We start from the raw sequence: 12,021 nt of genomic DNA, 5'->3' as shown, positions 1-12,021 counted from the left end.
ACCTCCGTACGTACAGGGGAAACAATCTAAATATCAGCCGTACCACTTCGCAAGTACAAGTTTGGCCACATTAAACGTATGACTGGATCGAAAACTAAGAAGATCTACCCATGTGAAAGTAAGCCGATCGTGTTCCAAGTCAAACCTGTGAAAGCCACAGTTGCGCGGAGAAAAAAGCGTACGACAGACGGCAGCAATGTAAGGATGATTAGAGACGATGTCACTAGTAAAGCACGAGTGCGACCGTGCTAACTGATTATGCTTGTAGACGAGAAGGTCTGGTTCTTCGAGATTTTGCGAACGAGCCGCGATGGCTGGCTTGTTGAAGTCCGAGATGTGCAAGTAGAAGTAATTCCCCTCGCTGAACAACAATTCTTCCAGTTCTTCAGGTATACCGTGACGACCCCCGGGAAGAGCATAGGCCATGTTGCTACCGAACACACTAGCTCCCTGAAGGGTCACAGTCAAGTGACAGTCGAAACACGTGGGAGGGAGAGTTAATCTGTACGAATGAGCCGACGTACGAGAAATAAGCTTCAAGTAAAAAGCCTTGCGCTCAGAAAATGATATCGATAACTAGAATAACGTGCCCTGTGTTGAGAGCCTCTAAAGCCATGATTTTGACTCTAGAGAGGGCACATAGCCGGGCATAAGGTCTGGGCGAGCTGCTGCGCCATGGAGCGGTGGGATGAATGGAAGAATGGAAGAATAAACAAACTGCCAACAACAATTGTCTCTTATATATAACCACCATGATTCCACTCGAGCTCGTCCATATATACGATGTCACAACATTCATCCTCGATCCTAGATCGTCCATCACACGAAATCGTGGAAATCGCCCTACAGGTATTACCAGGTGCTGGTCTTGAACTTGTTGGATGGACTGTATAGGCGCATGAAATTCCCCGCATGCTCATGGTAAGCCATTCAACGATTTTTTCCTGTTTAAATGACCATTTTGTCTTCTATCATTTCCCGTATCATGTACCTGATGATCGCCTCGGAGAGGCCTGCCAATCCCTTGGCCTTCCGCACTCTTTCCGTCAGACCTGCAACTGAAAACGCAAGGCGACATGCATGCCAAAGGTCGCTTTTACCGTGTCACTCGGACCACTTTACATCCCTCCATGACGCCGTCACTCACATCGTCTTATTCCCCTTCTCTTTCCCCAATTACTCTCTCTGAACTCTCAAAGCAGCGGCCACCGCATCATTCGCCTTCTCAGTGCTCGGACATCCTAGTACCAAGACCCTCGGCCGTATGCGCCTCCATCATCCGCACTATGTCTATATATCCCCAATATTGTTGTCTTCGTACAGTTCTTAACGGCGATTTGGCTCAACTCAACTATTATTTCTTCCTCGATCCTCGGAGGTCTGTTTATCGAAGGGCAAGACGAATGGGAAGGGCAAGACGAAGATATACGAGTCGCTGATGCCAGAGAGCTCGTTCAACAATGGTGCTCGGATGGGGAATGGAGGCCAGACGAGGAGTAGATTGGCGACGCATTCAAGGCTATCGTTATAGGGTGTCATACTGATAATTTACCTTGTTTCCCGCTTGCATTTGCTCCAATTGAGAGTGTGGTTCCTCTTTGATTTTTTGTTCATCATTATCATGACTGAATTTCAGGCATCAGCACTGGCATAATATTATGGTGCTCATCGAACCTACAGAAACACGCCGTGGCCAACGACGAGACACGCGAAGCAAAACAGAACCACGTTCTGGATTGCGGACGACGGTACTAGGTACAAGCTAAGGAAAAGATTATGCGACGAAGTATGCGTACGTAAGTCACCAATATGTCGCCGTTGTACCCCTACTGACAACTATACTCCCAACAGAACCCGAAATCCAGAACCTACTACAATCATCAAGCACGCCGCCCAAGTATCTTATGTATGTTAGATCGCTTAGCATAGCGAAACTCGCACCTTGACACCAGCTAATCACGCTGTATCATCGGCCGATCTATTTGTCACGATCAATCAATCCCACTTATCATATCAATCATGAAAATCACTAATCAATCCCACCATATCACCTGGTCATCCTGGTACACCCGCCTGGCGGGAATCTCCGCCATCTACCTCGCTACCGAGCTTCCTCAACTCACTTGTCCACACACAGCTTTTGTATTCTTGGATTCATTCCTCAGAGGACGTGGAGCACGCGGAAATGGTTCTGGATGACACGGCTCCGTCGTTTCCTATCCTCATTATATCACTCCAGCCCTATAATAAGCGCAAGTTAACAATGATGTAGATGAACACAGGTCGACTCCAACTCGAATGCAAATGTAAATGCATGACGTGATTCCACCGACTCTATGCAAACATACCACAAACTATACAACTTGCCAAAAGTACGAGGCGTTTCTGCATAGGATTTCGCCAGAGTGAAAAGGCGCGACATGATCGCTAGACCAAGGACTTGTGAGGAGACAAGTGGTACATTGGATTAAGCGTCGAGGCGTGTGCGTTAGAAGCCGCGATGGCACAGGTGAGTTCATTTACCATTGATATTGTTCATTTCTGACTTTTCTGGTAGAATGTAACATTGTTAAGAGACTTTCAACGAGCTATTACCCGCGGTGGGCTGGGCCTGCGAGGCGGAAGCACTGCCGATGATCATTGAAATTTGAGATGGCAGGCTTTGCGATGATCGTATCGTCTCTAGGCCTGTGTCAGATAGGTGAACTACAAGATTCCACTAATTTCGAAACTCCTCGCAAGTGCCGCAAGAACATCTCGAGAGGGGCATCGGAACGAAGTTACCGAAAAAACGAACAGCTTTTCGACCTTTGGCGGTGTTCGAACATTCCACGTGTGTCACTGCTTCGCAGTTTGACCATCAACATTTACTTTGAATTCAATTGAGGGCCCCTCTTTTCACTCCACTTCATGCGAAAACACTTACTTCGGTCAATCAAGGCAGCAACAGATATGATGCTCATTTTGGCCACAAAAGCACTGGGTGGTATATCTATCACAAACGCCATCGGTATACGCCATCAAGTCCGCTCGCTCACATCCATCCTCCAATAGTATGACTCTAGTCTCGAATGATCCCAGTTGGTGGCCGGTCATCAATGCGAGTCTTGTTTCCAGCTATTTTGCAGGTTCGTGGAGAGCCTGTCGGATGATGATGGCTATGTGTCGATCTAACCTTGGCTGCGGTTTCGCAGTTGCCGCCTCTATCGGAGTGATCTATGATTGGGGTGAGCATGATAGTACTCAAGAACTGCTGATATCCTTATGGTCTCTCTAGCACTGACGTTCGGACAAGAGGTAGGTCTATGCCATCACTAGAGCAGACATCTCACTGAAAATGGTTTTATAGGTGGAACTGGTCTGGGTGAGCAGAATCCTGCATCAGAAGAACAACGTCGAAAACAGTCAATTCGCCGCAGAGGCGACACTGGTCCCTCATGAACGTCTTGTATCTCAGCGTATGTAGCTCGTGTTATAAGTGTGGTTGGCAAGGTGTGTTGACTTGAAGGTATACTAGCTGCGCTATCTTGGAATATTATATGCTGTGTATGTTTGGAAGGCTAAACACCCGACGCCGCGCTAATCAGTCACCTCCCATAATTAGCTTCACCATTCTGGGTATGTCTCGTCATTCACACCATGTATTTCTTCTGACGGGCGGCATAAAGGAAGTGTTCCGACAATCCCGCTGACTGATGTAGTGAGTATTCTGCACCGACCCCCGCCGTTTCCGTCCAACTGACTGCACTCCTATGTAGGGGTGAGTGATATTCCTGACCAACTTCTCAGTTCGATATAATGACTGCCACAGCTGTGAGTTTCTTTGGAGTGCGTGATCCTCTGAGGCTGATCACTAACTGGATTCGTTAGGCCTTATTGTATACCTCATATGGAATAGCACGAGTGTCATCGCATTTGCAATACTGGGCGGTGAGCTGCGCAACTGCAATAACTTCGGGATATTGACCTGGCTGAACCATCACGCAAGTCATCATGATCGCTCGAATAAATGCCATGTATCAGCGATCCAGGAAGGTGCTGGTATTTCTTGTTGTCACCTTCCTGGCTGTCAACATCGTTAATGACGTGACGAGCGCAATAACAATGAGGGATACGTCAGGGGGTGAGCTTTAATTATAGATGAAATACTTATGCGCATCACCCTCTTTGACGAATATCAGAGGAGCTAATTCTCTCCAACACCTATCAGTGCACTACCTCCTCAGAGGGGGATGTCCCACTCCTGAGTTCGATAAATTGGATTCTCGCCACTGTATGGGAGATCCTCGCACTGTGTCTTGCAGTCTGGATTGCCGTAAAACACTTGCGCGAACTGCGAGGACAATCGGCAGGAGGGATTATCGGGGACTGTTTCACAGAGTTGATTAAAACTCACGTGATTTACTTTGCGAGGTAGCTCCTAATGTCAATGCAGTTCTCTTTTTCTGCTGAATTTCTGCGCCCGTTAGCGTTGTTGCTGTTTCTTGCCTCGAGCTCGTCTATTTCTTTTCACCGATCTTAGCGGTATGCCGATCTATCGCTGTGTTCTGCATGCGACCACGGTTCATCATTTCTACAGGACCCATATTCCCTGACAACTCTGATTTATGGTTGTATTTGTGGATTTTTTCGGATTGTGCAGATGTTTGTACTGGGACCACGCCTCATCCTTAGCATTCGAGAATATAACGCTAAGCAGGTGGCCGACGCCGATGCAGGAACTGCCATGACTTCGATCGCTTTCCAAGCGGGCGTGCAGGCGTCAAATAGCAGCAGTGTGTAGCACAGGAGGTGCTTGATGTGATTAACAGTTGCTGGGGACGCTGCATGGAGCGAGAGAATGTGTTTTATGTTTCAAGTTTCGTCGTGGTACTTATTTAAGTTATTTCGTGTTCCGAGGTAGATTTGAGACATAGGTCTGGATAAATTAACCAATCATCTTGTTGGGCACTGTAGCTAGCTTCCCGCCCACCCGCATTTGCGACAAACTGAAAGCCTGAGACCATATGGAAGGTCTCGCTACCAACCAAGTCCAAAGATGCGGTTGTTGCAGAAAATTTGTGATTGTCCGGCTTGTGGGCCTAAATGTGCAGTAGAATAATAGTCTGCTTTCGCGTTAAGTATGAGCCAGCATACAATACCAAGAGTACAACTATTTGTGTAGTATAAGTTGAGGTGTACATACAAATGAGAATATGCCAATATCTGTTTCAACTAGGCACAGCTCGGCGACGGCGAGGACTGCATCTCCGTTAACAGCATGGAGGGGAGGTTGATGACTATAAGTCTGTAGCATGGGGAGCGTCCTTCTGCAGAGCAAGATCGGGCACTGCCCATTCTGTTATTTTCATATCATCACCTCCGCTGAGGATGCGTTTGCCATCCATTGAGAAGGTGATACATTTGGTCCATGATTTAGAAGACGCCAACTGGCAGATGGCGATGTTTCGTCGATCAGAGAGACACCAGAGGCGGACATCGTCCAGGTTGTTGTCATACGATACGGAGGCAACGAGTGTGCCGGCAGGATTGATGGCAATGATGCCAATCTGACAGCCCCAGGGATCACCGACCTTCTGCCAGGTCGATGCATCCCACTCCTGGAGGGTGTAGTGGTCCATATAACCCCCTGAGAGAAGGCGTGTGCCATCGGAGGTCCACGCGAGCGATATTTGGTGCCAATCAAGATCAAATGACGGTTCCTCGTCGAGGTTTGCAACGCGTTCCCTTGTGCCCGGATTATAAATTTCGATGCTACTGGTTGTTCCAATCGCAAGAAGTTCACCAGACGGCGAATACCGAACACAAACGACCGAGTCGCCACACTTGATTGGACTTCCTTCCATCTGCCATGTTTTCGTGTTCCACAGCGTCGTCGTTCTGTCGAATGAAGCACTCGCCAGCACCGTTCCATTTGGAGAAAAGTCCAACCCATAGTCCCAGTGGTGACCGGAGTCACTGTGATCTTCAACAAATTTCATGGGTTGAGTGAGTGATTCCCCAGTTTCTCCGTGCCAGGCAATGACCTCTCCGAGCTCATCACCGCTTGCTATTAATCGTCCATCTCGTGATACCGCCAATGTCCTCACAGGACCGCGATGCCCCTCCATCTTCTTCAACACGACACCTGTCTGCAAGTCCCACAGACGAAGTGTCTTGTCGCGCGAGCCAGTGACCATACGTCGTCTATCAGGTAAAACGGCGACTGCGAGTACTATATTGAGATCGTGGTCTCTAAACTCTCGAAGGGGCGTCCCAGTGCTTGCCAGAATGAGCTGCGCCATTTTACTGGAAATTTGTAAGAGTGATAGAGTTCAGTCAACGACAACAGAACGCGAGTAGTAGAGATTCACGGGTGATGAATGGAGTATGATTCGATACTAACGAATATAGGAACCAAGTGCTTAAATATCGTGCTGAGGTTGTAACCAGGAAACGAGAGGATAAAGACATTGCGCCAAGACATTGTGCGGCGTCATGAGTAAGACAAAGGTATATAGATCTGAGGTAACGAGTGTGATATTTGATACGTGTGCACTGTGACCCCTTACGTTGTGTTCGCGTCGTTGCGATTTGGTCGTAGGGGACCTCTGACCGCGGAGATGCTAGACCGGGCGGAAACAGCAGCGGCCTCCAACCTCTCTGGCATTGTAGCTCTAGGTCGTAGGAAACAGAAATTTATCTTAGAGCTGCGAATGTTGGCTGATGAAGTCTAGTAGGCTGTGCGGCTTCGTACCTCGTGGAAAGTATCTTCGTCACCACGCCACTCATGGTCTTTGAGTCGTCGTCGTGGGCTACCAGGGTGGTGTCGGAATCAAGCGAGAAGCGCTTGAGCTTTTGAATATTGGCGAAGTTAATAATAGAGCGTAGGATGTAGGACATGTAGCTCAGCGCTTCATGTCGTATATTATACACTCTATTATTCATATCACTGACTGTGGTTGGCGAAGCGACTAAGGCTTCGATTGCGATTCCATTTCGATGAGGATGATGCAGGCGGGGTAGCGATGTCGCTAGTGATTCTGAACTTCGATGAAGCGTGGGAGTAGGTTTCTTGTTGATATTGTCGCTAAAAAATTGTCGAGCAGCTTTGTTGGAAGCTAGGAGGGGAATTACAATCGATGCAACAACACCAAGATTGGAGACCTTCTTCACTTGGTATATATGAAAGAGTAGGAGAGATTCTCCGATCTTAGTATGATGGGGTTAAAGACAGCTTTCTTGAAGTACGAGCGAGATATCCAGTGCACTATCATCGGATATCTCTCTCGTACTTCAAAGAAGTCGTCTTTTTGATTGAAGATATGCATGGTCTGCAGCGAGCGCGATATTCAGATGAAAGGTTTGCGGACATGGACAACATGTGATGTTATGTTCTATTTGGTCACAACGGGTCAGTCACGTGTTTTAAGTTGCCCATCTCTGTGGCCATTGACCACTCAAATTTCTTCCAAGTATGTCATTCAGCATCTTTCAGCCCTCTTAAGCGCGGCGTGCAGAAGCCGCTAGAGTATATCATCATCATCTCCCAATCATCTTTCCAGAGTCGATAGGCATATTTCCTTCACTCTCCCTAACTCGGCCACTCAACCTGTCCGCACTACACCGTGCTGTTCAACCCTGTCATCCGCTCAGCTTGGGTCTCAAACTACGATGACGCGACCTTATTATGGCAGCATTGGTTCTTCGGAAAGGGAGACCTGTCCAGGAGTGAGTCTAGCATAGGTAAAATGAATAGGAAGGGTGTGTTGATCTCTTGTCCTGTTCCGAGCGTGTTGCAGAACTCTTCACTGGTACAGGACTCACATGCCGAGATATCACCAAACGCCGCGCAGCAATTCAAGCTCGATCGCGCAAAGGCGATTACTGCTGCTGCGACAGCAGACACTGCTTTCAAGGAAGAAGGTCACGTCATCGCATTCGGTATTGCCCCCGATGGTACAAGGATAATACTGCAACATGCAAACCAACATCTGCATCCGTATCTCTGGAACAGGCCCCTGCCAACGTCACACCAATATAGGACCTCGAACATCTCCAACTCTTGCTTCAAGAGACATTTTTCCTCGTCTGGGCACTTTGTTACGCACCGTATTTCTACGTTTTGACAATACTTCCTCGTGCCTTACCTCTTATCTCCCCCTTGGTCGGGTCGCATCAAATTCTCCGTGGACTATCTGTTGTGTAAGTGCGGCCCCGTATATCACATGTTGAGTGCGTGCGGTGTTCACATCAGTCTTCATCTTTGATTTTAGATTTTATTCTCCTCCTGAACTTCCGAGTTCTCTCGGCGAACCTCACTCTTCATTCAAAGTTGTCCCAATTGCGCTGACATCTCTTCAGATTCGCAATTTCCGTCGTCCCTGTATATGAAGACTCCCAATATCAGGCAAATTCAGCATTCAAGCTCCAGAACGCAGAGTCATTCCCGTGTCATGGCTGAGCACGATAAACCAGCTCAAATCCCAAGTCTCGAAGGTTCGTCTGCACCTCTCCACTTCCAGTATCCGTCTTGGTCGTGCTGAATTTGTCGGTAGATGCTGGCGCATCACCATAGCTGCGGAGTCACGGGTATCCCCCAAGGTCCTTTCTTCGCCTGCGTGCTTGCGTATTATTCGGTGCGCAAGGTCGTGTTAAGGCGGTTCATTCTGGCACGGATGCGATACTAGCTGTTCAAGGGTTAACGCTCAGCGGCCTTCAGTACAAGGGTCGGAATATGTCGGCATGGCCCCTCTTGCCTGTCGCCACTCTACATCGAGGGATACTGCCGCTAGTGGTCTGTTCGTGGTTTTTCTCGCTCCCTGAAAGCTAAATGGCCAGGATGAAAGAGTTTTGAAGCTCCTCGACCCCCTTCGTTATTCCTTGTCATACAACCCTGCAGTGAAATATACTGTGTATGGTCGTCTCCATGCTGACCGATTTGATGCATTGCATGCTAGAACTTCTAAGCTCGCTGCTACAGCTGTTGGTCCTTTTGTCGCGTGAAGTTACGTGCGACGTTTGTAGCCCGGTCCGCTCCTTAAGACAACAAGACAACACCTTCCCTCCTATTTATCACTACAACGTCCTGGAAATTCGTTCTGGATGTTCGCCAAACTACTCATTTGTCCATACATACGCATAAAGCTGTACAGTGTAGTTCATATTGTCCATTCCACCACCAAACGTCGAAATGAGTGTTAACGTTCATCCGAAGTCAATCATGTTAACTGCTATTTCATGGATCTATGCAGGCATGTTTTTGTGACATTTCTTTATTGCATATTTCCTGACATCCTGCTGCCCAGTTCACTGCGGGTTCCATATTCCCCGACACAACATCAATGCAAACGGTCATGGTATTCTGCGCGGTGGCCCTGGATGACGGGTTGTGAATTGGCAATAGATTGAGGGAGGCTCGCTTAGCCAAGAAACCTGGTGCCTTCGAAACGTTCATGGTTGAGGTTATCAACGGCTTCAATAAATGAACAGAAAAAGACACAAGTGCATACTAAACACGAGCGCGGTTGAGCGCGTCGAGTCTAATAAACATCATAGGCAGTTAAGTAGTGTAGCATCGGAATAAAGAGCAAGAAATAAAAATATTGCCAGTGTCCGCACCGTTGCAGCTCATGACACTTTCCGCGAACCAAATACGATACACGCAAAATGGACTTGCCTAATCCATAACATAGTCAGATTGCAGCCTGACATGTACCAGTGTATAGGTGTGGGAGAACCACGGAGAGCTAGGACTGGAGTTGCCTCCAGCGACGATCGAGGAGAAGGCTGCTCGGTAGCACAAGAAGGGCGATTTTTATGAATAGGTGTCACTCAGTGGAGCATAGGATGGGACATAAGCAACTTTGTTTCAGATGACGGAGATGATCATGGGGATGGAAGGAGGCGACGACAACATCAAACATTTGAAGCGTGGTGCACGATGTATGAACAAACACACTAAAATTCAGTCCCAGGCTACTCTCATGGTTCAGTACGCCCTTCTGATAGATGAAATGACACACTTACGTGTTAAATAGCCCCAATCAAATCCACCTTGTAGAGCAGTAGTTGGACTAAATAGATTCCAACAGTTTTGCCCATACTTGAGACGAAGAATCTTAATCGCCGGTCGATCTGAGTTCTCAACCATCGTAAGGGTCCTTACGAGAACCGGTGATACCCCACGTAATATGCCCAGCTGGAACGCTGTTTGAGCTGTGATGACCTCGAATGCGACCGGAAAGACCGTTGTATCGATCTGGAGCACAAGGTCGGAGTCAGGATGTTGTTTCCGAGCGGTCAAGGTAAGTTTCTTGATGGCCTGTTTGGCGGAGATGCAGTAGAAATCCTCGAGCGTGGCAAGCCACGGTAGACTTCGCCGCATATCATGAGAGTCCAGGCAACCTATTTCGCATTAGATGAAGCACTGAGAGGCCGAAATTCACACCGACCTAAGGCTGCTCGAAGAGGACCACACCAATTCGTATGATTCTTCCAGTCTGCAACCTGGCACCTTTTTGAGCAATAATGTGCAACAGTACAAGCAGAGCATCGATAATTGGGATGAGTGGATGCGTCGAAATCATCTGCTACCCGCGGGCACTTTCATGTATCTATCAGAAAACACCACTGATGAAAGGATACTCTTGACTTACGTTTGCGGTTATGCATCTCCGGGCGAAAAAGGGCTTACGACGTGAGTATGACTTCAGCTGAAGTGCCAATAGTGGGAGAGCGGTGTCGACTACCATACGCCATCTATTCTTTATCAATGGATCAGGATAATGCGGGCCGGGGTGAATACGCATGATTTCTTGGTGATGTTGGAGCCTCTTCATGATAGTTAGGGAACCGAAAAACCGGGGAAGAATGGAAAGCGTTTCGAGGGCAGGTTTCATGAGAGGCTTTTCCGTGTCATCATTGTGGCGAGGGATATTGATAGCTCGATTTATCGACTCGAGAAGGCCAGCTTTAAGGGCTTCGTCCAACGCTGAGATACTGTCATTGGCGTGATATAATACGAAGTTGACATAGCGGAAACAGGCTCGCATGAGACGTTTCCTCTCTGCGAGTTCAATTCGAGGTATCTCTTGAGTTGGATGGTGGTGGATAGAGTTGCTCACAAATTTCGGCCATGCACACGGAATAGCGGTGGCGATTGTGTGCATGGACCCCATTTCGAGTAGTAACTCACGGCATGAGCTACTAGTCTCGCTGATGAGGAAAATGAATTCGATGGCGTGCGAAAAGCCTGTTACCGTTGAGGCACAGTACTCGTATGCGCTATATGTGTTACGATCTTGCGGCGGCGACCACTGAGGGGACAAGGATGAAGCGAGCAACTGCAGCTCCCTGGTCATACGTCGCACATATTTTAGAGCCATGGAAACGAATGTTGTGACGCCTCCTGCCAAACATATAAGGGATGGAAGCAACGAGCGGTCGTCTAGCGCGGCGACAGCGACTTCAGCCAATGATAACCGAACCAAGCCCATGGTACGATACCTCTTGAGCAAAGGATCGATAGTCTCTACCTTGCGATCGCTCGGCATGTTTCCAAACATTAACCACATCTGGATAAAATAGTCCCGGGTTGCGTGGGCAGTCCTGAGAAGTCGCCGCCCATCTGATGAGTACCTGCAGATGGTGTGAAGCAGCAAGATGGAATTCTTGACAGCATCAAACATAGTGCCTTTGAATGAATCATCCGTTGATGGATTTCTCCAAGTTGCAGACAGCTGATGTGCAAAAAACTGCATCCATGGGAATAGCATATCCCACTTGGAGACCAGAAAATGGGTGATGATGGGATCGGCTTCCGCCTCATTATTTGTAGCCACCTGGAAGTTACTGCAGACTAACATGACCCCACGGAAAGATTCCTTAGCAAGCAGGATATTCGTGATATTTGCGATATTTGCGATGGAGCCTGTCGCTGTGGTGACTTCAGGGATGCGAGAAGTGTCCAAGAGAGAATAAAACACCGGGAGCAGGCGGAGTTTGTGTTCATGTGGAAGTGGCAGGTTTTCGACAACCAGG

General features: G+C 48.1%; 2 protein-coding genes across 2 annotated transcripts; one reads left to right on the top strand and one right to left on the bottom strand.

The window, feature by feature from the left end:
- Positions 1-3,264: 3,264 nt before the first annotated feature.
- On the top strand, positions 3,265-4,970 carry EDB91DRAFT_1346111 (uncharacterized protein). Its single transcript, XM_041325875.1, has 9 exons — positions 3,265-3,297; positions 3,350-3,458; positions 3,518-3,618; positions 3,669-3,704; positions 3,871-3,930; positions 3,989-4,123; positions 4,182-4,413; positions 4,470-4,524; positions 4,580-4,970. The coding sequence occupies exons 3-9, from the start codon at positions 3,540-3,542 to the stop codon at positions 4,781-4,783; spliced, it is 801 nt and encodes a 266-aa protein (XP_041178805.1). The 5' UTR covers positions 3,265-3,297; positions 3,350-3,458; positions 3,518-3,539; the 3' UTR covers positions 4,784-4,970.
- A 4,721-nt stretch (positions 4,971-9,691) lies between these two features.
- On the bottom strand, positions 9,692-11,604 carry EDB91DRAFT_210698 (uncharacterized protein). The gene is made up of 5 exons (XM_041326455.1): positions 11,488-11,604; positions 10,676-11,428; positions 10,434-10,568; positions 10,009-10,386; positions 9,692-9,957 (listed from the first exon to the last, which is right to left on the bottom strand). Exons 2-5 carry the CDS (start codon positions 11,364-11,366, stop codon positions 9,947-9,949), a joined length of 1,215 nt encoding a protein of 404 aa, XP_041178804.1. The 5' UTR covers positions 11,367-11,428; positions 11,488-11,604; the 3' UTR covers positions 9,692-9,946.
- Between the last annotated feature and the right edge of the window lie 417 nt (positions 11,605-12,021).

The sequence above is a fragment of the Suillus paluster genome (assembly GCF_016628075.1).
Source record: "Suillus paluster strain FC165 chromosome Unknown EDB91scaffold_17, whole genome shotgun sequence".
Lineage (NCBI taxonomy): Eukaryota > Fungi > Basidiomycota > Agaricomycetes > Boletales > Suillaceae > Suillus > Suillus paluster.
The sequence above is the reverse complement of the archived record's forward strand: the minus strand, read 5'-3'. Positions and strand labels throughout refer to the sequence as shown.